At 39.2% G+C, this 25,933-nt stretch overlaps 1 protein-coding gene across 1 annotated transcript in view; it reads left to right on the forward strand.

Annotated features, from left to right (window-relative positions):
- Positions 1-25,933, forward strand: part of RPH3A (rabphilin 3A) — a 396,706-nt gene that overhangs the window by 264,967 nt on the left and 105,806 nt on the right. The window contains exon 8 of the mRNA XM_077462038.1: positions 3,891-4,061. Within this exon, the coding sequence (XP_077318164.1) occupies positions 3,891-4,061 (171 nt within the window). The remainder of the gene's footprint in view (positions 1-3,890; positions 4,062-25,933) is intronic.

The raw sequence follows: 25,933 nt of genomic DNA on the forward strand, positions 1-25,933 counted from the left end.
CAATTCCGTAAAGCATAAAACGCATGTAAACAATATTGCCGGCCAGCATAAACGAACGGAGCCTGTCCTCCTTGAACAAACATCATGGTGACGTCACTGCGTACCCTCCTAGAGAAAGTACAGTGTGAACTGATCAAAAACTGAAAAGAAATAAAAAGAGAGGATTTAGAATGCTAGCTGAACAAGAGAGAGGAGGTGAAGTGTGAGCTAATTGCAATCAAAATTGCCACCACTGCATTTCTTTTAAACATGAATAAGCAGTATCGCAGGTTTCTTAACCTCCCTGGTGGTAATCCCGAGTGTGGCTCGGGGTGAATTTTCATTACCATAAGCAGTACCCCGAGCAACACTTGGGATTACATCGCAGGATCCAGGCAAAGTTATTTACCTTGTCCCCAGGATCCTGCAATGTCCCCCCCCCCCCCCCCATTGTGTCCTTGGGCTGTATCCTCAGCACTGTCTAGCTCCGTTCCCTGCGAGTGCCGCAACGCATGGGGGAGGAGCCCGGTGGCAAATGCAAAATAGTGAAAAATACATAACACATACGGTACACTGTAATCTTACAGATTACATTACTGTATCAAATCATTTCACCTCCCTTTTGTCCCTAGTGCTTTATCCAGTGCCCTGCATGTAGTTTCATATTATATATGCCGTTCTTTCTGCCTGGAAACTTGAGATTGTCCATGGCAACCAAAAAGTGTCCCTTTATGTCAAAAGTGGTTTTAGACCAGCTAGAAAACAGCGATGGTCAATAAGAACACATGCAGAATTGAGCGATAGTGATTTGTGGGGAAATTCGCCATCAGACACTGAAAGTGAGGACAGCTACAATTCTGCAACTGAGCAAATTTCAGTGTTTTTGATTTGATTACATTATTGAATTAAATGTATTATTATATTATTATTTTTTTTATAATTATTTATAGTTATTATATTATAATTTATGATTTTGTGTTTCAAACATTATCATACCAGGGATGTCTACTAGACTCTGGTTTGGACAGATTTAAGTGTGTTATTACTAAGAATTACAGGCCTACAATATTAAACGCCAAATTTCCATGTGAAACAATGTACCGCTTTGAGCTTCAGAAATCTGACATGATCAGACCGCCAGGGAGGTTAATGAACTAGTTTATTGCAGATAGTCTATGGCGCATATGAATAAAACATAAAGAATAAGTGTCTATACTATTTAAAATCCAGTAATACACTGTCTCACCCTGCTCTGCACATGCTCAGTTGCTCTCTATTTTTAGGCACTGTGCCAAATTTGATCTGCTGACAGCCTAAAGGGCTCTGGGCTTCAGAAAAATGGCAGCCTCCTGCAAAAAGAATCGGTAACAATGAGATTTTGAGAGAATAATTATTCATGTAGAATGTATGTTCCTTGCTAAAGAACATTATTTTTTATCAAGGTGTTATGGGTAAAGTTCCACTTTAATTATTGTTAATTGCATTGATACAATAGCCAAGAAATAATTTTAATAACATAAAACAAAACAGTTACTAAATAAAACACTTTAACCAATAAATTGGTGTAGTCTTCATTGAAAATTCATACCAAAAGTGATATAATTAAAAATTTGAACTTATTTAAACAAATTATTTTGTAATTAATCCCATTTGTCCTGTATATCCCAGGTAGCTCAATTGCATTGTGTCATTCTCCTGAACGAGCTCTAATTAACCTTCTAGAATTGTCTTGGATATTGACCTTCCTAGAACTTTGCAGCCACATTATGAATGTCTGTGTTTTCTTACGGAACAAATGAGTGCTCAATTAATTTGTTAGGTCTGTGTCTGCCGGTATGTTTCAGATCATTTAGATTTCATTGGATCAAACAGAAACTGACACTTTCACAGTACTTCACACTATATCATATCAGATGTAATAGAATCAGAGATAACTGTTATGCTGATGGAAAACTGTAAGTTGACCAACCATATTGAAGATGCGTTCTATTAGTAGTAGCAAGCCATTCAAGATATGCCTATTCTTGAAAACATAACTGCCCTGCTTGGGCATAGTGACAGCATCTCCGAAAATGTTATATTGCCATTACATAGGAATTTTTTATTTTTTTTATTGACTGGGGAAGTGATATCACTGCTACCCTGAGTTGTCGAAACAGCCAATTCTGTGTCGGCTGTGGAGGAGCGAAAATCTGCAAGAAAGGGCAGGCAATATGAGTATAAGGGATTGAAGGATGTGTTTGGCATAGACACTGTCACTTTGTCCTACTTAAACATACTGATAGTATCTCCAAAAAATGATATTGCCATTACATGTGTGATTTTTTTTGCTCTTTAATTGAGTTTAATGTAAAGTCTAGACAGGGAAACAAAGACAGACAGGTTTCACACGAAATTGTGCTTTGTCAGTTGGTTTTGACAAAGCACGATTTCATGTGAAACGTGTCTGCCTTTGTTCCCCTGCCTGTGTGGATTGTTTTTTATATGTTTTGGATACAATAAAGCCTTTTTTGCATCATATGGGAGTGCTACCATTCATCTCATTTTCCTCATCAGTAGTCTGCTTTCAGCGGTGGGGCGTGCAACCCACGGTTGCAGCCTGCTTTGAAGCTTATGGTCAGTATACATCATCTGGAAGCAGCATTTATATTTGCTTTTTTTTATGCTGACCCACTAGCTTTAATTCTTTGTGAGTTATTTTTGGAAGAGAGGTTAGAAGATGGCATGCCTTTACTATGGTGTGATTTTCAGGTAAAGTGACCAATTATGTTAGATTCATGGCTCCAGCAAGTAACCAGTACAGTGGTGGCGTACAGAGATGTTAAGTATCAGTAGGAGAGAGTTGATTTGGTTAGTTTTCTCTGTATGGCCAAAGTTAAAATGAGAAGATTTAAAGGCTAAATCCAATCTTCTTACACCCATATTTAGGGTGTACCATGTAAAATTGTGCCAAGCCCCGGGAGATTTCTAAGAACACTTAGAAATTGCAGGTTTTCCTCACTATAGCCTCTATATTCTCAGCCTGGCTTTCAGCTAGCTCTCCATTTGGCAAAACAGATATTACTCAACCCACAGCTCATTGGTTCTGACCCTAAGCCAATCAGAACTCTGTAAGCAGGCTGTACAGAGCAGTCTGGAAAATACTATATATAGACCAAGCAAACACAAATACTCACTAAATGGAGGTTTGCAGGCCACTTAATTTTATGTATTACTTGGGCTAATCGTTTTTATCGCTGCCTTGAATGGCTGTTTTTGGTGCAACATGACCCAAGGTTTGATCATTGCGCTATCCCTATCACATTCCTTTCTTTTCATCAATTAAGCAAATCTGTATGACACTTTAGCAGTTTTAAAAAATATGTGTATATCTTTGTAAGCGGTAGGTTATATACTAGTAAAGGGCCATAAATGTGGTGTGTGGTAAATTAATAAAAGAGCACCATGCTGTAACAATCCAATCAGTTTTCTCCTCACTGTTGTCAGATCAGTTAAATGATTTTTGATTGGTTGATAAGAGTAACTGCACTTTGCAAGTCAACATTTTTCTTTGCCTTGCTATAAACGTGTTTATATTATTTAATGTTGATATAGCTCATTACAGTTTTATCAGGGGTCAAGAAACTTTTGGTTTTACAGACATCCAGTGGGACAATCTGTTAATGAAGTCTATCATATCAGTGCCATGTGTAAAGCTAGCAATCAGTGTTTATATCATAGCTCAGAATTTCTCTCTAGAGAATCAGACATCTGTTCCATTGCTCCAGTAAGCCTGTTGGAATGACTTGTAGAATGTACAATTAAGCAAACTGTTACTGGCTAGTTTTGGATTGATTCATGGTATATTTGGCAAGATGTTATTAGGAAATATACTGCGTTAGTTATGCTAAAATAAATTTGTCTACCTTCAGGCACTGAATCAGCTGCGGCTCCATTGGCAAGAGGGAGCTGCCCTCCACCTACGCGTAAGCAATCCGAGACAAGAATGGCCCCAAGTGGTGGAGATTATGCTGGAGCTGACCAAGAAGGAAGAGATTATTCTTACAGCACTGCAGACAGCGAAGTGAACAGAAGCCCTGGAGGTTTGCCAATCTCTTTATTTCTGCTCAGGGATTACATGTGATTACTTGATGTTTTTAAGCGGGAATTAAAAAAGTTTGACTTGGCTGTAAAAACATTTATAAAAGTACCACATAGGCCTACGTGCTGCATGACTGTTTGTTAAGGGGATTTTGATATATGGCTAATCTAATAGAGTCCAGTCTCTTTTACAGGTTCATAGAATGCTTGACTATTAGTGATGAGATACAGTAGATGCCAGTTATCCTACTGCACAAGCAACCTACTACTGACCACTAGTACCTTTAAAGTGTTATTAAACCTTAAAGGGGTTGTAAACGTAAATTCTTTATTTGCTACATAGGTTCCTTTAAGCTAGTGCATTGTTGGTTCACTTACCTTTTCCTTTGATTTCCCTTCTAAATGTTTTTTTGCTTTGTCTGAATATCTCACTTCCTGTTTCTCCTCAGTAAACTTCTCACCATCATCCGAGCTGGTGGTTAGTCAGCCAGAACAGCTTACTGAACAGCTTACTGGGGAGGAACAGGAAGTGAGAAATTCAGACAAAGAAAACAAAAGAAAAAAAACATTTAGAAGGGAAATCGAAGGAAAAGATAAGTGAACCAACAATGCACTAGCTTATAGGAACCTATGTAGAAAATAAAAAAATTACCTTTACAACCCCTTTAAATTGTAGTCGAGCATATGTACAAAAAACAAAAGTACTCATGGAAATAAGGGTCGCACCTCAAGAGCATTTAAGAACGTTTGTGTGTGCATGGAAGTTGTGGGAAGTGCTGATACTGAGGAGAAATGATAATGATCTGGGGGGGCTTTACAAAGGTAAATAAAATATTTAGAAGCAATTAGTAACAGAAAGGAAGCCAATTTTTAGAAATAGCTATTAATTAAATATGTAGTACATTTTTGACAAGATAGCAATAATTTAATACTAATTTAAGGACAATTGGTGATACTATTAAATAACTGATATAGACATATTTTAGCATGTTAGCACTGCTTGTGGCCACTTGACACCTTACCTTAAAATCCTATATAGTTTAATGTCTGCGTGAAACCCCCAGGATTCCTTATGCCAGGTTATGGGCAGTATGACTACTTTTAGCCAATCTGTACTAGTTATTGCTTTCTAACACTGTTATAAAGCAGTCATGTGTTCATTATCTTGGTGTTTATGACTATCATCAGTGTTGTAGAACTTGCTTATTCGGGTTCTTGCATTGTAAAACTATAATCAAGCTACCATATACAGTATCTCACAAAAGTGAGTACACCCCTCACATTTTTGTCAATATTTTATTATATCTTTTAATGTGACGACACTGAAGAAATGACACTTTGCTACAATGTAAAGTAGTTAGTGTACAGCTTGTTTAACAGTGTAAATTTGCTGTTCCCTCAAAATAACTCAAAACACAGCTAATAATATCTAAACCGCTGGCAACAATAGTGAGTACACCCCTAAGTCAAAATGTCTAAATTGGGCCCAGTTAGCCATTTTCTCTCCCTGGTCTCATGTGACTCATTGGTGTTACAAGGTCTCAGGTGTGAATGGGGAGCAGGTTTGTTAAATTTGGTGTTATCGCTCTCACTCTCTCATACTGGTCACTGGAAGTTCAACATGGCACCGCATGCCAAAGAACTCTCTGAGGATCTGAAAAAAAGAACTGTTGCTCTACATAAAGATGACCTAGGCTATAAGAAGATTGCCAAGACCCTGAAACTGAGCTGAAGCGCGGTGGCCAAGATCATACAGGGGTTTAACAGGACAGGTTCCACTCAGAACAGGCCTTACCATGGTCAACCAAAGAAGTTGAGTGCACAAGCTTAGCATCATATCCAGAGGTTGTCTTTGGGAAATAGACGTATGAGTGCTGCCAGCATTGCTGCAAAGGTTGAAGGGGTGGGGGTCAGTCTGTCAGTGCTCAGACCATAAGCCGCACACTGCATCAAATTGGTCTGCATGGCTGTTGTTCTAGAAGGACGCCTCTTCTAAAGATTATGCACAAGAAAGCCTGCAAACAATTTTCTGAAGACAAGCAGACTAAGGACATGGATTACTGGAGCCATGTCCTGTGGTCTGATGAGACCAAGATAAACGTATTTGGTTCAAATAGTGTCAAGCGTATGTGCCGGCAAACAGGTGAGGAGTACAAAGACAAGTGTGTCTTGCCTACAGTCAAGCATGGTGGTGGGAGTGTCATGGTCTGGGGCTGCATGAGTTCTGCCAGCACTGGGGAGCTACAGTTCATTGAGGAAACCATGAATGCCAGAATGTACTGTGACATAGCCGAGCATGACCCCCTCCTTCTGGAGACTGGGCCGCAGGGCAGTATTCCAACATAAGGACCATAAGGACCCCAAACAACTGCCCTTCTTATGAAGCTGAGGGTAAAGGTGATTGACTGACCAAGCATGTCTCCAGACCTGAACCCTATTGAGCATCTGTGGGGCATCCTCAAACAGAAGGCGGAAGAGTGCAAGGTCTCTAACATCCACCAGCTCTGTGATATTGTCATGCAGGAGTGGCAGAGGACTCCAGTGGCAACTTGTGAAGCTTTGGTGAACTCCAAGCCCAAGAGGGTTAAGGCAATGCTTGAAAATAATGGTGGCCACAGAAAATATTGACACTTTGGGCCCATTTTCACTTAAGGGTATACCCACTTTTGTTGCCAGCGGTTTAGACATTAATGGCTGTGTGTTGCGTTATTTTGAGGGGACAGAAAATTTACACTATTATACAAGCTGTACACTCACTACTTTACATTGTAGCAAAGTGTAATTTCCTCAGTGTTGTCACATGAAAAAGATATAATAAAATATTTACAAAAATGTGAGGGGGGGTACTCATTTTTGTGAGATGCTGTAGATGCCAGAGTGATTATCAGACCTATTTTTAGGGGTTAATTCCCTAATCATTTTCTCAGCTACTTATAGTAATTTCTTGAGGAAGAATTAGAGATCTCTATGATCTGTCTTTATATATAATTTGATTATATTTCATAAATTATAACCTGTATATCTCATTTTGAAGCGATACTTTCATGTACTTTGACCCAGGAATGGACAGGTTGCCTTTGTACCCGTGTAGCCTTTCCATTACCTAAAAGATCAAAGGACCTAACGGGGTATAGGAAGTGATGGAAGAATAGGGGGTAACAAATGCCCTGATTATTTGAACCCTGGTAAAGAAAAAAAGATACTTAACTGTTTAAAGACTTTAGTATTGGGTTGGACATTAGTACTGGTAAGACCAATGTAAATCAAAACTAATGTGTAAAAAACAAAAGAACTGCAAGCAGGCAGAATCTTTATTGACTGTGTCTTCTGCAATAAAACAAACTTACCTGCCTGTTTGCAATCTTATTTAGAATGTGCACTGAACTGTGCATGCACAGCTCAGTATACATTCTTGGCATCCCTTGATGCTGTCATGAATGAACTCTTGTGCATGCCAAAGACCTGCAGCATGCCATGTTGTTAAGCATTAATAAAGATGTTTTTCTGTGTTTTAGTAATGGGGAAATGTGTTTGTTATAAATGTATACCTATGATAACCTTATCATTATTCTTAGGTAACAAAAGTATGGGTGCAACTTGCAAGACATAATTTTCAGCAATGTGATATGCTGCAATGTTTACTTACCAAAGATGCTTGAGTGAACAGTTGGCGCACTAATTAGAATCCATTTACATGCCGTTTATTGTCCCCGGGTTGTTGGGTACATCATAACCTTGTCTGCAGCTTGTTTATGTCCCTTATCTCTGATGTAGTACTAGCCAAACTGAAAAGTCACCCTGTCTAAATTACACTTTCTGTTAAATGTATTATTGGGAGATATACTGTATATTATGCTTTTGCTTAAGATTCATAATAATCGTTCCAAGTTATGTGTACCCTAATCCGTTTTCTGTAGAAAGAATAATACGGATAGTTTAGCATATTAAAATGAACATAATGAATAATCTAAACACATTTCTGGAGCAAAGAAATAATTGAATTGCATTGAAATTGATGTCTCTAGTGCTCTAAATTGATTTAGATCTATGGTAGTGAATAATTTTGCATACATTCATTCCTAACAATGGTACCACTTGCACTTGGCATAGTACACTGTTCCTGTTTTAGGATGTGGTTTTCAGTGATGCAGCATATGAGTGGTATGTACAGGTAGGCGGGAGTTTGTTGGTGTTCTATTTTTTTTTTTTTAACAATGTGAACAATTGTATATATCATGTGTATTACCAAACTCAGATCTGTCTGACTTGCATTCCTTTGCCTCCATGACCCTTCATGTACTTTTTTTTAACTAAAAAAGCTTAGCTGGAAACTGATACACTTTTCCTCATTAATAGCAATGGTTAAAGTGGCTGGGAAAGGTCCCTGCTTAAGGCACATATAGCTCTGGTTACTTTACACACAGTGCATTTTTGGTTTGAAAGATGGAGAATTTTTTTTTGCTGCAGAGACAAGCTGTTGAAGCGTGCACTCTGTTTAGGGATTTTCTTTTTTCTTAGTTCAAATGGAAAAGTAAAGATCAGCATACGGTCTATATGAATATATCTATGTTGCAACATTTTATAATATAGATAAATGTATATAGCTAAGTTCAACAAGTCTCTTTGTAATAGTTACATAGTTACTCTGGTTGAAAAAAGACACAACTCCACCCAGTTTAACCATCATAGAAAAAAACACACACAAATAGAAAACCTCTCTCTCTCTCTATATATACACTATCCTATACCCACAGATGATCCAGAGGAAGGCAAAAAAAAAAAAAATCCAATAAAGCATGATCCAGTTTGCTCCAGCGGGGGAAAAATTACTTCCTGATCCATCAACAGGCATTGGCAATCGGATATTCCTTGGATTAACTTTACCTGCAAATATTAGTATCCAATTATATTGCATTTGGGAAAAAAACAGGCCTTTTTTTAAAGCAGCCCACTGAGCTGGCCAGAGACAGCTCTTGAGGGAGTCTATTCCACAGCATTTCCGTATTTGGAGATTAGACCTCTTTTCCTACAAACGTAAAGCGTGCCCCTTGTCCTCTGTGATGACCTTAAGATGAATAACATTACACCGAGTTCACTATGTGGACCACTTACAGTATGTATTCATACATGTTGATCATACCCCCCTTAATCTATTCTTCTCAAGAGAGAATAAATTCAGTTCAGCTAATCTTTTCTCAGAGCTGAGCTCCTCCATGGCCCTTATCAGTTTGCTTGCCCTGCTCTGCACTTTCTTCAGTTCCCCGATATTCTTTTTGTGAACTGGTGCCCATAACTGAACTGTGTATTCTAGTTAAGATGTTACTAATGATTTGTACAGGGGCAAAATTATATCTCTCTCTCTGGAGTCCGTACCTCTCTTAATACAAGAAAGGATTTTGCCCATTTGGAAACTGCTGCTTGGCATTGTATGCTATCATCAAGCTTATGATCTACCAGAACACCCAGATCCTTCTCCAACACTGATTTTCCCAGTTGTACTCCCCCTAGTATATATGATGCATGCATATTTTTTAGCCTCCAAGTGCATAACTTTACATTTTCCAACTCTAAACCTCATTATCGACACAGTTCCCCAATTAAACAGTGCATTGTGGTCAGCTTGTAAGTTGGAGACAAGCTTACAAGTTGCTAGGCAGTGGATGTTATTCCACTGCATAGCTTGGGGTCATCAGCAAAAGACTAGTTAATACACACTCCTTCCTACATATATACATTTGTATGGTAAAAGTTCAGTCCACCCAAAGCTGGTATTCTGTTTTTTGGTAGATGCTTAAGAATTAAACCAGCTGACAATTTCTTGTTTTTCTTGTGTATTCTGTTTTGAGACCTTTGTGCATGAGATCCAGGGTTAGGGCACCTGCTGTGGCCATTGTGCAGGGTTCCTTGTATCCAGTGGGGGCTGGTGCTCAATTTTTTTATTTTTGGGGGGAGGACGGCACAAACAAACAGGCTTCCCCCGTGGGAGACTTTACCACCCCCCAGTGGGAGACACGGACAGCAGCGATCACTCGGCACCCCCCCATGGGAGTCGAATGGGGGATGCTTTACCTTATGTAGGCAGGGGGAAGGAAGAGCCGGGACCACTCTGCCGAATGACGAATCTGCCAGGGAGCACACAGAGACAATCTCCTCCCGGTCACACAGGAACAGTCAGGGTCCTATTAGTCAGGGACTCCCTGACTAATAGGGGCTTCCTGATTGGCCAGGAGGAGAATGAGGGAGGCAATAGCGAATATTCATTCACTATTGTTACACAAGTTGGTGTGCTCGGGGCACAGTGCTCTGTGCCCCAAGCCCACCCTTTTTAATCGCATGCTTAAAAAAAACAAAAAAACATTCAGCGCACCACATGTAGATTAAGGGGCCGGGCGTATATGCCTAATTGACAGGCCGCCACTGCTTGTATCCCTTTTGGTTATTTTGTTTGTTTTATACTCTCAGGCCTTAAGGACTGGAATTTTGAATTGTGGCAGAACTATTTTATTGATGGAGTAGTCAAAGCATATAAAAAGACAGGAGCTGACTAAGCATAGCAGGTTGCACCTATAACTTATGAGTCTTGTGACATTAGCAAATGATAGAAAGTAAAAAGAACAGATTTCGGTTTATGTAGGTATTAGCCCTTTTGGATGAATTGTTATTGATTGCAAAGGGTTAGTAGACCAGACCTTGCACAATATGTTTTTCTTGACTAGGCCTAGAATCTACTAAATGGGTAAAATATCAACTACTAAGCAATGCAGGCCTGAATTCAGATTAACAATTTTTTAAATTATCCCTAGGTGATTAGTGAATTCTCAGAAAAAACTCAGTTTGTCTGCTATTTCTATATTAATGCAAGAAATGCCTCTGTGTACTTAATGGAGAGAGAATTACTATGGAAACAGGCTTACGCATGGGTATATATTAAAGTGAGGACTTAGAAATCAAATAAATACTATGTATTGTTATGAAAAAACAAAGCTAATCCTTACAATGCACAGTGAGCAGCCATTGTCTAACCAGTCTCACAGTGGGGGCAGTGACTTTGAAAGGTTAGAGTCATACAATAACTAAGTGGTTATCACTTCTGCCTAGTAGCACTAGGTTCATATGTTTCAATCACAACCATGTTATTACCTGCCTAGAGTTGGCATATTCTCCTTGTGCCTGCGTGGGCTTCTTCTTTGTACTCTGATCTCCTCCCACACTCCAAAAACATGCTGCTAGGTTAATTGGCTCCTGTCTAAATTGGCCCTACTATGTGTATTTATAAATATTCAAATGATTCCTCCATCATCACAATCAGCGCTGACAGTGGAATCCCTCCTGCCAAAACATTGTGTTCTACAGATGGGGGGGGGGGGGGGGGTTGGGAGCCACCACCTACCGGGAGAAGACAGTGATTATTGCTAGCGCCTATAGCAGCCATTAGCAATAGTTGCAAGTAAATGCAACAAGCTGGTTGTACCCAAATTGATCGATCAATCAATTTGGTACATTCAGCCTGCCCATACATGGTTCAAACCACCTTTAGCCGACCTTATATCAGGGACTGATGTAAATGTACAATATATATGTAAAGTGATTCATAAATTGATGGTGCTTATATAATTACCTGTAATAAATAAATGTTAGTTTCAGTTCTTTAGAAAATAGAAAATGGAAACTTTATTGGATTGATTCTTTTATAAGAAATGATCATATTGCAGAGCACCTGTCAACGACTTGTGCAAATGTTTACAATTTAAAAAATGGACTCCAGGTTTTTCATTGGAGGTTATAAGTAAAGGAGGTAACACGGTCTAGCCTGCAGATTTCTGTTGTGAAATTATTACCTCCTTGCTGTAGTATTCTGCTAGATCTGTGACTCCATAAAGCTGTTCCCCTGCCTACTCCCCCTGCAGGCACCCTTTCGCTGCTGGTCACCTCTAGTTCCTTTGTCTTTTTACTGCCTAAACCATCAGTCCCTTTACTTACTTTACAGTCCAAAGCTCCAACTTGGCTACCATCTGGATGGCTTCTCTGGTCAGCTGCTCTATTGCAGGTTTATATACTTTTCCTGTCTATTATTTCCTGGGTCACCTCCCTGTTTGCTCTCCTATATGCACACATGCTCAGTGCAACACTCCTAAAAAACATCACAGTTTTTTGAGCTCCTGTTTAGTACTACCTATACAGCCTGTATCTGACTACCCACGTACTGATCCCGGATTCATCTACTATCTGTGCTTGCCTGCTGCCTGTCCTGACCTTGGCTTGTCTTCTGGATTTCCTGTTGTCTTCTGTTGTTTGTACTTTGCACATGCAAGTGGTCTCTGCGTCCTCAGCTGGGTGTACCTGGGGACCCTGATCTGATTCCATCCCCACCATCAGGGGCTCTGGTGAAGAAGCAGGCTGGGGCTTAGACTCCACACCCTGGGGAACCCTGAGTTGGTGATCCACAAGGGCTCACTACCACAGATGCATTTCAGGAGGCATGTGAAAAAGCATGAACAACATTCACATAGTAACAATATAGGTTCAAAGTTGTAAATGCAAAGTCCGTACCAAGGCCACTAAACCGACCATCAAAAAACAATGCACACTGGTTGACCCTCTCAGATAGAGTGGATCCGTCCAAGCAGAATCTACATACTCAGTGGGGAATCTCTCTGTTGATCCCTGCGGAGCAGACGGCTGACAGGTCTGTGTCTGCTCCGCTATACAGAGCGGACATGGACACAGCCCACTCTCCTCTATGGAGCGGTCGGTTTGAAACAGACTGGACAGATGATGAACATTATCGATTGGATGTCTGGCTGGTGTCAGTGGACACATGTCTGCGGACATCCTCCGCCCCATAGAGAACAATGGGTGGACCTATTGGGTCCACCTGAAAAACTGACAGGCGAACCCAGTCAGTCTGCTGGTGTTAAAGGGGCCTACTTTGTAATTCACCTAAACCAAAAGATGTTATAAGTCACCCAAAGAAAGGGATGACATTGCCTACTTCTCATTATTCTTCCACACAAATCTCTTGCATATGTTGGCAATGTGGAGATGCAGTTGGTACACTATTCCATATTTTTTGGCCCTGTAATAAGCTAAATCCCCTCTGGATGAAGAGAGGTCTTTAAAAAACTTTCAGATGTAGACCTTGGTCATGACCAAGTGGCCTTTCTCCTGCATCATTCGAGGCTTCCCAGAAACAGATATAAACATTCCCTACTTATCCATCTGCTTAAATCTGCCAGGACTTGTATCCCTGGTCTCTGGAGGCAGGACTCTCTCCCTTACTCTGGCCATGTGGTTTACCAGAGTAAATGATATAAGACATATGGAAAGCCTAGCAGCCTACTCACAAAACCAGCGAGAATAATGTAGGTGCGCCTGGTTTTATTGGGTGGAATATACATGCTCCCCAGAATATACTGTAGTTCTATCCTTGAGCAATGAGTCTCAATGCGATGTGACTTTGTATATTTTAAAGTAGATGAACATGATCTCCCTTCTTAACCCTCCTCCCCCCCTTTTTTTCCCTTTCTCTTTCCCTCCCCCTTTTTACCCCAGCCTGTAGTTTTATTTCTCTGACCCCATGAATTGCAATGAAGGACTGGACATTCTTCTGGCTGTCTGGTACATCTAGATGAGCCTGAAAAATTGCTAATCTGCATCAATAACTTACTGTATAGACTGTATGTAGTATTTGAAGACAGACTCTAATGTTGCATTTAAGCGACTTCTTTATTATGCCTTCTTTTTTTATGTATGCACTAATATTTTGTCGACTTATTTATAAATATGCTTTGTTATTGTCATTCTACACAAATTAAATTAGAAAATATTTTTTAAAAATTGGAATTTGTCATGTAAAATGGAAACTTAAATAGGGTATGTAAATTAATTACTGATTTTAAAAAGTGTCGAAACACAGTGTAATTACAGAGTAGGCTGCAGTACAATTTCTGCTTTTATTTTTTATTTTTTATTTTTTAGTATATCTTCCTAAAAAGTTGAGTTTCTCTCTTGAAAATGGAAGGCAATAGAAATATATGCAATATTCCATTTATATTAGCTAGTCCTTTGACTAGATTCCAATCAACCTGAGAATAAAATTTAAGCTATTATTAAGGAGGCTCCTAAACTGTTCACAGCATTCTTAGCCCTTGTACACACGGTCAAAGATTCCGTCAGAATGTTTCCTATTGGACCGTTTTGTCGGATATTCCGACTGTGTGTGGTCTGCATCGAACTGTTTCCGTTGGAATATCCGACGGACCAACTTTTCCAACTTGCTGGTAAAATTTTCCGACAAAATGCTCCTATTGGACATACTCCGATCATGTGTAGCCTACTCCGATGGACAAAGTGCCACGCATGCTCAGATCAAATTCCTAGGCCAAAGCTATTGGCTACTAGCCTGAACGTAGTCCGGTCGTAACGAAATAACGTCATCACGTTATGTACAATCGGATTTTCCGACAACTTAGTCCGACCGTGTGTATGCAACATTACTTCCGGACCTCTTCCGGAATTAATCGATCGGAATAACTCAGACGGATTTGGTTGTCGGAATCTCCGACCGTGTGTACAAGGGCTTAGGTTCTGTGTCAATGGGCATTGGGCTGCTCATGTGTAAATGCAATATACTTTCAGGTGCATTTAGCTTGCATTTGACACACCTTTGAGATGCTTCTGAAGTCCAAAAATAATAATTATGTTTCTTAACCCCTGTTTCTGCTCTGACTTTTCCCTCTTCCTTGCTCATAACCTCATCTTATGCACAGCTGCAAGTTTTTTCAGTGCAGCCCCCATTCTCTGCAATTATTTTGCTTGTTCTGTTTGTCTCCAACAATTTCTTTAACTTGTTCTTAGAAGTACACCTTTTCAAAATTACCCTAACCTGGTCATTAATTACTGTGCAACCAGCATCTATTACCTCCTGTCACTGCCGCCTGTCTTCCTTATTGTATCTGATATTCTTCATCTATTAGATAGTAGGTTAATTGTTAGAACAAAGCCCATTCTCCATCTGTGACTGTTTTATGTATGTGGTTTAATAGAAGGTTATTGCCTTCTCATTGTTTTTTTCAATGGGATAATTTGGCATGTTATAAAGAAAGCATAACAATATATGTTGGCTATATGCTGTTTGACCAAAATACGTTGGATTAATGATGGTGGAAAATGATCAAGTCATTTTACTATGTTATAATTTCATATGAGGAGGCAAAAAAAGTTGACAGCTGCTAAAGAAAGACTAACATACTGTATCGAATGCCCTCATAACAAACTGAGCAGTTCACTCATGATCTTCATGGTTCTAGTTTTCACCTGTTGGCATACTCATATTAAAATAATAAATATAATACATGTAAACCATGCAAACTATTTCCTTAGGAAGTGTGTTCTCTAGCCTAGCTCTTGCCGTAATAACTTGGCTGCAAGTCTGTCAATTAACCTATACAACCTCCTCTGGTTTGTGCTGCAGAAGATGTCATTCTTCAGCTCCCATCATAATAACGGACTGCAGCATTGAGGGAACATTGCTGTTCTTTGGAACAATAGAGGCTTAGAGGAATGCTGCCATTTCTTCAGTCATAAAAAATGCCTAAGGGATAACTACAGAATTCTAAACAGCATGAGCCTGCTCATGGAGTTCACAGAAAGTTGTCTTTTCTCTATAACAAATTCAAAACACAAGCATGTAGATGGTTTTACCATATATTGGTTCATTAAAAAACATTGATGTGATAGTACTGTATCCATGCTTATATATGTCAACCGTACTTTCTGAGCTATAGCCAATCATTTCTTTATTACTGTGGGACAGAGATATTTACATAATTTTTTGCAGCATCATGTACCATAAAGGGGGTACAGGGTGAGGCTGGGGTTTCAGAAGACGATAACCTGAGTTTGAAATATGTACACACACTGTAGTGATCAAACAGGGGAAACGCAAAACCAACAAGTCCATTTTATTTCAACTTTTTATATTTTATTTTATCCTATTTTTATAAATATTGTATAATGCTAGTTTCCTATTCTGAACAAACTTTTCACTATAGTTCTATTTTATTCTTAATGAAGCTCTACTTAGCCAATATTAACATTTATGATTCTATTTGCATGTTAAGGCAGAATTTACCCCCAAACCCCTTTTACATGCAGTCCTGCAAGGATGGTAACAATGTAATTATGTGTTTGTTTAGAGATGAAACATAAATTGTATGCTGAGATAAAATCTCTGATAACAGACGGCCTGCTGGAAAGACATGCCTGCAGCTTCTAGCATAATCTTCTGAAAAAATTGATTTGTTTGATTATGGTTTCTGACAACCTGCAAACCATCAAAATCACAATTTGCTTGCAGTGCTGCTACACAAGGCAGCACATTTTTTTTTAATAGGATAAGACTTGTCTAAAATTAGCACAAATCTTAATTTGTGTTATCTGATGTAAGCGCTACTGTTTACTAATTTACATGACAGTGATATCCAGGTTTTATTGTTTAATCGTTATATCTTGCAGATAATTTGCTCTACACAACAATCATTTTTACACGTCTCTAGTTCTCAAGAACATTGGAATGGCCATAAAATGGCTAAGATTGATGCATCATTAAATGATGGAACATGGAGTTGTGAGATAATATCCAGCCATTGTACTGGTGGATGCCAGTATAAATAATTGTATAGAATTGATTGGTTGGAAGGGCTTATTTGCATTTTATTAAAGTGATTGTTCACGCTGAAAAAAAAAAAAGTCAGCAGCTACAACTCCTGTAGCTGCTGACTTTAATAAAAGCACACTTATCTATCTAGGGATCCAGTGCTGGCCTCACCTGGGCTTCTTCTTTACTAACCCTTGGGTTCCCAGGATCAGCGTCCTAACTGCTTTCAGCTTCACAGCCAGCTGCCCCATGCTCATGAATAAGCAGCGCTTCGCTTTGTGAATGGTCCTGCAGTCTTCTAAGGCCGCGTACACACGCGGGGACTGTTCGCTCAACTTTGTCCGTCAAACAGTTTCAGCAAACAGTCCGCTCAAAATTAGCATGGACGGACTTGCCCACACACGACGAACGAACAGTTTGCTGAAACCGTGCGCGATGACGTGAACGGCACGTACGACGGGACGGAAAATACAACGTCCTATACACTGCATTACAACTTTCGGCGTGTAAATCCTTTCTGAGCATGCGCGGAACTTAGTTTGACGAACAAGCCTACACACGAGGGGACTGTTCGCTGAAACCAAGTTTCAGCGGACAGTTTTTCGGAAATTCCGAAAAACCTTGTTCAGCAAACTGTTCGCTGAAACTGTCCGCTGAAAGCCCACACACGGGCGGACTGTCCGCCGAAACACTGTTCAGCGGACAAAGTTGGGCGAACAGTCCCCGCGTGTGTACGCGGCCTAAGACCTATGACACGTCCCAGAAGACTGTGGGGGGGGGGGAGGCGATGACTTCTTATTGCCTATGTGATCCAAACTGAAGTGGGATTGGGTACCTGTCAAAAGTAAGTACCCACTATCCACCCAACATTATATGCCAAATATGGTAGAGGAGGGGGGGAGGAGAACTTAAAGTGGAACTTCTCTTTTTGGGTGAAGATCCCCTTTAATCTGTCTTCAAGTTATGAATAGTTATTACCATGTGCTGCACATTAGGCAGTAATTGGGAGGCTAGCAAACATGCTCTAAGTCTAGGTTCACATCTTTGTGGTTGCAGTTGATGCGCTTTTCAGGCACGTTTTGCAGTGCAATTTTCATTTTTAAACCCACATTTTTGCATGTAGTTGTCATGCATTTTGGGCAGAATGGTTTAAAATCCTTTTCCATCTGTTAGTATCACAGAGGAGGAGGCAGAGAGGCTGCAGTTTGTGAGAGCTGATTGGAGGAAAGAAATACACCCCCCTCCACACAGCAGAAGAACTGCCTTGTGAATAGACAGGCTCTCTACGGAGCTCTCCCCCCTGTCAAAAATGTATCTCATGTGTTGGGAAAACTTCTCAGAAGTGACTCATGCCAATACCCTGTTTCCCCCAAAACAAGACCTAGCGTGATTGTCGGTGATGGCTGCAATATAAGCCATACCCCCCAAATAAGCCTACCCTGTTTCCTCAAAAATAAGCCCTACCCTAAAAATAAGACATACAAGGACTTTAACTAGGGCTTATTTGGGGCAGTAGGGCTTATATTGCAGCCATCGCCGACAATCACGCTAGGTCTTATTTTCGGGGAAACAGGGTAACAAAGGAACAAAGCACTATAGAGATATGACACTTAGAACTTTGCAGACAGATAAGTAAATAATACAGATATATGTGCTTTGCTCAGATTTCATGACTGAGGTTTACAACCACTTTGTCTGTTATTCTGCATATGTTGGAATTAAAGCCCTGTGCTGATTAATTACTGAAGGGGGAAGTATTGACGCTCAGGGCTGCCCTCATAATGTATTGTATTAGTATAATATGATAAAGCCCCTTTCCCCTCACGCAGCCCAGTCTGCCTCTTCCTACAGCTGCCTATGTCTTTAGATCTGTTTATCATTTTGGTTGTTATTTTTTCATCAGATGCTTAGTTGAATTACCCAGATTTGTGTCAGGTTAAATTTATTGTAACCAGGGGAGTTTGTCAGGTTAATTACTATTTCAGTTTGTGTGCAGTACATTTGCTATACATTACCCTACGCAGGTAAAGACGTTCCGAGGAGCTGCTCTTCACTGAGCCATGTTCATTATTGACAGTTCTTGGAAATAGTTCCAGTGCTCAGCCATGTATGATTTTTTTTCAGACTTGTGTTTAGAATGTTTCCTATCTTAATATATATTTTTTTTCAACTCTCCTTTGCAGTATAATTAGATTTTACATTTTTAAGATCCCCTTATCTTTAGCTAACAGCAATCCATTATCTGTGTTTAACATATTTGTTATTACTAGTGTAAGCAGAAAGAACATTGCTCTAGGAAACTTGCAAAATATAAGTTGCATACTACTGCTTATAGTTTTTTTTTAAATTAACCTCTGTTTTACTGGTTAAGCTAAGGAAATAATTTCCACAATAAAAACAAATATAAACAAAATATTATTTAAAAAAAAATACTTTTTATTGGTAAATCTGGAAATACTTTTAATCAATTATAAATTATATATATATATATATATATATATATATATATATATATATATATATATATATATATATTATGAGATTGGGTTGATCAGACCCAAGCGGTATGTGCATTTCAATGAGTGCGATAGTCCAAAGCTATTTTTAAGGGCATGGTAGTAGGATTGGCCACTTCATCCCTTTAAACCTGATCACATATGAATTACACAGGTTCTGAGGCTAAATCAATGCAGATAAGGCACCAAGTGAGTTTAATTACTACCTTAATCAGCCACAGAAACTATGTAATTCATATGTGTTCGGTTTTAAAGGGATGAACAAAAAAGTTCACAAAAGACGTCGGTAGCCCACGCAGGGGGTTCCACCATTAGGCCGCGTACACACGCGGGGACTGTTCGCTCAACTTTGTTCGTCAAACAGTTTCAGCGGACAGTCCGCTCAAAATTAGCATGGACGGACTTGCCCACACACGACGAACGAACAGTCCGCTGAAACCGTGCGTGATGACGTGAATGGCACGTATGACGGGACTAGAAAACGACGTCCTATACACTGCAATGCAACCTTCGGCGTGTAAATTCTTTCTGAGCATGCGCGAGACTTAGTTTGACGAAGAAGCCTACACACGGGCGGACTGTCCGCTCAAACCAAGTTTCAGCGGACAGTTTTTCGGAATTTCCGAAAAACTTTGTTCGTCAGACTGTCCGCTGAAACTGTCCGCTGAAGCCCACACACGAGCGGACTGTCCGCCTAAACACTGTTCAGCGGACAAAGTTGAGCGAACAGTCCCCGCGTGTGTACGCGGCCTTACTGTTCTGTGATTGCACAATCAGAATTCTTCAGCCTCCTTTATATACACACACACATGTATGTGTGTGTATATAAAGGGGTAGGTACTATCACACAATACTGAACAATAGATTTGTATTAGACAGTAGATGCAGTGATAGTGTGGAGGTGGGCATGATTCTTTATTTGTAAGTCCTGCTAGTGCTCATCATTATTTTTATATACAGTGTGTATATATATTTCAATCTTCATTGTATCTCACCTGTATCATATATACTTTGTTTTAGCTGATTCATTATCTTCTCATGTTCCTGAGCAAGTGATTTTCACAGTTGGTTGTTCTCCTGCCATGCTTTTGCAGAATGCTCCAAGCATACAATTCCTCTTTTTTTATTCCAGTTATACAGCAGGAGGGGGAAGTGAAAGCTCTCTCAGCTGTCTAACCCAGGTTGCCTGTGAAGTTTGGCTATAGAGATAAATAAACGAAGATAAATTTAAAAATAAATACAGTGAATAGGAATAAATTAAATGCTAGCAATAGATTTTTAAACCAAAAATATTACATCGTATGCTTCTGTAGGTAGCTGCACTGTTTCAATGTAATGCTTAGAACAGCACATATACAAAAGGAAAATACTGCACTAGACCAAATAATAAAAAAGAAAAAGAGATAAAAAAACACAAAACAAGGCCGCAGCTCAGATGTGGGATACACACACAATAGTAAAAAAAATATATGAAGCTGCTCCAAATATCACATAAACACTAAAAAGAAATATAGCATAAAAAAAGTCCTTTGCAAAAAAAATGTGTATAGCAAAGTCCACACTGGTTGCTCTTATATTAACACCGCGGTGACACCACACATATAGTAAAAAGTGCCCAACCACCGAGATAAGATTGCGCTTACCAGATGGCAAAGCGTAAGGAGGTGCATTTCTTTATTTATAGTAAACACATGAATGGTATTACACTATGGGCAGTTTCTTTTTTCTTTGAGCTTGTGCACTGCCATTTAAGTATGATACGATCCTGTGAAATCTTGTGAAACATCAAGGTGGCTTCCCGGTCATGAGGTTTCGTTCCTGCATGATATAAGGGTCCCTGGTATAAGCTAAAAGCCGCGGCTGGGTCATAGCCAAACGCTCCTTACGCTTTGCCATTTGGTAAGCGCAATCTTATCTTGGTGGTTGGCACTTTTTACTATATGTGTGGAGTCACTGCAGTGTTAATATAAGAGCAACCAGTGTGGACTTTTCTATACACATTTTTTTACAAAGGACTTTTTTATGCTATATTTCTTTTTAATGCTTAGAACAGGTGGTGAAAACCATGGGAGGAGTAGAGGGAAACTGGCCATATTCAGTAAGATATAAGTGAATGCACAAAAGTCCCACTCTTTGATATTCTGTTGTAGTCAGATTACATAAGATATTATCTTATAGATAAAAAAGCAAAACATTGCCATAAACATGTATGTTTGGATTACCTGAGCATGGCTGTTTAGACCTAGGAATAAGGACGATTAGTAATAATCAGCAACGGGGAATCCTTTTTCTGAACATACCTTGGTTTGGCAAACATGACTAAAGCCTTTGTACACACGGTACGAAAATCAGAAAGGGATTGACGTTTGACAGGCTGTTGTCCGAAGTTCTTACCGTTAGTATGCTCCTTTCAACAATTGTTTTCCAATTTTCGGCCAACAAATGTAAATATAAAAGTACATTTTTGTCAAACAGCTCCATGTCAGTTTTTTGAATGGTCGGTACACAAATCCATCACACAAAAGTCGAAAGTACAAACACGCATGCTCGGAATCAATGCTCATCAAACGTGAAATTAGCAGAAGGGACCCAAAGGGTGGCACTCAAGAGCTGAAATTCTTTGAGTACATCACTATGTTCATGTTTGTGGAACGACAATTTGTGTAACATTAGCATGCAAGACCCTGGCAAATGCCCTTTTGACAAAAATCAGACTGTCGGCTGTCCAACAATCATACCGTGTGTACGAGGCTTAAAGTTTGGGTCCTGAAAATGAACTCTATTGAAATCAATGAGAGCCATATAATAAAAACCAGTTCTAGTAATTTTCAGGGCTAAAGAAATGGCATGGGGTCAGGGCTGGGCACTGCCATAAGAAATATGTACAAAAGAACAAAAAAATTAAAACATTTAATTTGGCTAGGAGCAGTGATTTTAATAATGCTTAAAGTGAAATAATAGAAGTATAACTCCATTATATAACCTAAGCAGTCACTTCCAGTGCTAAGAGGTCCTCTGTGTTTGGATGCAAGATGACTGACAGCAAAGCCAGACAGTGAAAGAACCACTGCTTACAGGTGATATCATCCAGCCATATAATCAGATTGCACTGTGGAAGAAGTGCACGCCCTGCCACTGCTGCAGACACATAGTAGATAAATGATTGGATGGCTGCACACTCATACCATGCAAAAACGGCTTTATTGCTATACAAAATCCATAAAAACAACCAATGCTGATAGGTAGGGGAGAGACAAAGATGGGAAGACACGTTTCACGTGAAGGTTCATGCTTTATCAATACAACAAAAGGATGCAGTAAACACACATACACTATATATATATATATATATATATATATATATATATATATATATATATATATATATATATATATATATATAACATAATTGAATAGAAAAACAGGTGTGCATAATCAAATAATTGAATGCAATCAGTACTCTAATGCCCCGTACACACAATCAGAAAATCGTACGGAAAATACCACTTTCGAATCGATCGTACGATAATCGGATCGTTAGTACAGAGCTTTCGAGAGCCGATTAGGATAGTTCATCCGATATTATTCTATCGGACATACACGGAATTTTTTTTCGTACGATGCTAGATCGTACGATTTTCGTTAAATCAGTACAGCTATCGTTCGAAAATGCAATACAAATGCATTACAACACATGACATCACTTCCGAATTTTTTTTCTGTCGTGCGGGAATTTTCGTGACTTTAGTAAACTCATCAGATTCGATCTGAGATTAGCATGCAATAAAAAACGGACGATCATTCGTCCGATAATCTCATCGTGTGTATGGGGCATAAGAACCAAAGAAATGCAATGAGGATGTATAGTCATCCCAATCACAAGTGACCCTCAAATAGTTTGCTACACAAAAATGGGGCTCATAGTGTTGTAATATTCGCAATTTAAAAAAGAGACAAAGAATGAATAGAAATAAAAAATGAAAAGAAGAATTTTCAGGATGCGTGTGCGGTTCAGTGTCTTGAAAAGTTGCAGGGGGAATTGGTTTTCAGTCATGATGGGGTTGACACTCCACCAGTTTAGACTACGCTTCGATTTCTACCCCATCAACTCTAGGGGAAAAAGTTTGGATTTATTCCAAAAGGTTGTTGAAAGGGACCCTACAAGTTTAGCTTTACATTCTAATAATAAAGATTTTGAAAATGTGTGGATTGTGTGTGATGTCTTCAGCCTCTATTCTTCTATGCCCCTTGTCTTAGGTTTCTTTTTTCCCAGATCTTTACAGTAGATACTGTGTGGCACACACAGAGTATATTTTGGCATGTCTCGATTATTTGTTGATGCTTTCACACAAACCAATCAATATACGCTTTTTGATATATTTTTTTAATTATACAAAATACATGTACTAGAAAACATTTTGCCCTAAATTTATGAAGAAATTTAATTTTTTTAATTGTTTTACTTGGATATGTTTCTATAATTTCTTTTAATTTTGGGTCTTTTTATTTATATAACTATCAGTTATGATCAAATAGCACCAAACGAAAGCTCTATTTGTGTGTAACAAAATAGTAATTTGGGTACAGCGTTGCATGCCCAGGCGATTGCCAGTTAAAGCAGCCCAGTGTTGAATAGCAAAAAATGCCCTGGTCATGAAAGGGGTAAAACCGTCCAGAGTTTAGGTGGCTAAATCCTGTGGGACTTGTCACACTACTGTGCTGTCGGTTTGGTGCATTTTGAAAAGTCCTGCATGTTACATCTTTGGTGCGCTTTTTAAAACTGCACCAAAAATGCAGCTCCCTATTGAAAAGAATGGAAAACATGTAAAAAATGCACCTTGGTTGTGTCTATGGTGTATTTTTATGCATGCTGGGAGTCGGGCACCCTGAAAACACACTGGAAACAGACCGGAAATGCATAAATTTTTGTTGCATTTTTTTCAACGGGGCAGTGTGAAAGCACCCTTAAAGTGGTGCCACAACTATCAGGAATAGCCAGTATACACTAACTATGCCAAAGCATTTTTTCATTCAAATAATTAGTGTTTGCGCAATATTGTAAATAAACATTTCATCATCTGCTGGTTTCCATGATACCATGAAACAGTACACAATTATGTATTACTGCACGTGACCTTCACATTATGTTATTTCCGTTCAAAAGATTTTTATTGAATTTTAAACAAATTATGCACTGACATAATATGGATGAATTAGGTAGAGCTATCATTAGCATCAAAAAGGTGTCAGTTAACATACAGAGTAATAACATAAGAACATAATAAGAACTGAAGTGTAATAAAGTAAAACAAACAATGGTAAGTTTCTTGGACAAGTGCTTTATGTCACCTGTGGATAAGATAATACCATAGCACACTGATCAAAAAATGTATGTGTATTACCTGAGTAGGGTCTCCCACTTTTTATTCTATGTAAGTGTTGTAGTTAATTGTTTTTAAGTGTAGGTTTTATACCATTTGGTCCATGGAGCTCACAATTGTTGTCCCCAAAGGTATTGGGTTTTATTTCATGTGATATGTGTAGTGTGTTTGGGTCAATGTAATGACTTCAGGCAGTGATGGAGGGGGATTCGTTTTCCATAGACTGATTAGTGATAGTCTAGCTGCTAGAAGTATATGTATAACAATCTTGTGGTTTGCAAGGGAGATTAGGTTTGTTTTTAAATTAAGAATAGCTAAATCTGGGGAAGCTGGAACAGGGGTGCCCGCGACATTAACTATTAGTGAGAACACATCTTTCCAGTATTTGTGAAGGTGGGGCAGATGTGCATTAGGGGTCCTGTTTGGTCACAATCTTGTCTGCTGAGGAGCCAAAGCTGCATTTTTACATGTGGTATTGCTGCCTGTTCTAGTTCTCCCAATAGTCAGTTTGGTGATGGCAAGAACCATTCTTTTTTCATTCTTTTAGTCTGTTAATTCTGGCATGGAAGAAGCTCCTACCGATTTATGTTTGATCATTGTATTGTATGAACACCAAGGTATCTTACCTTGCCATAGATACCTACTCAGGGTGGTTTGTAGTGTTTTAAAGTAGTATTTGGGGATGCATATTGCAAGGGCTATAAATTGTTATAGTACTTTGGGTAGTATCATCCATTTTGAAAGCCGCTGGGCGGCCTGCCCCGGAGGATTCAAATTTTGCTAATGCTTGTAGGTCTGACACAAATTGTTGTTAGAAAGGGGAGAAGTTTGTGTGAAACAGTTGTTTAGTTGTTTTAGTTAGGGTCATACCCAGATATGGAATTCCTGTGTCTTTGCATTAATAATGATAAGCTGTGGACTTTTCATCTATTCCTAAGTCTAGAATATGAGATTTGGTGTCATTGACCTTGTAGTATGATATTGTTCCAAAGTCTGTCAGAATGTTTTCAATTCTTGGAAGGGAGGGGACTGGATTGGAAAGCCCCCGTACACATGGTCGGACATTCCAACAACAAAATCCGTCGGATTTTGTCCGAAATTGGTGTTGCATACACATGGTTGGACAAAATTGTTGGAAAATCCGATCGGTCGGAATGTGATGACGTTCATTCATTGCGACGGGACTATGTTGTGGCTAGTATCCAATAGCTTTGGTCTCGTAATTTGATCTGAGCATACGTGGCACTTTGTCCTATCGGAATTCTCTACAAACGATCGGAAAAAGTCCGATCAGATTTTGTTGTAGGAAAATTTGAGGT

The sequence above is a fragment of the Lithobates pipiens genome, unplaced genomic scaffold (assembly GCF_037356315.1).
Source record: "Lithobates pipiens isolate NorthernLeopardFrog02 unplaced genomic scaffold, aLitPip1_a1.2 Scaffold_3, whole genome shotgun sequence".
Taxonomy (NCBI): Eukaryota; Metazoa; Chordata; class Amphibia; order Anura; family Ranidae; genus Lithobates; species Lithobates pipiens.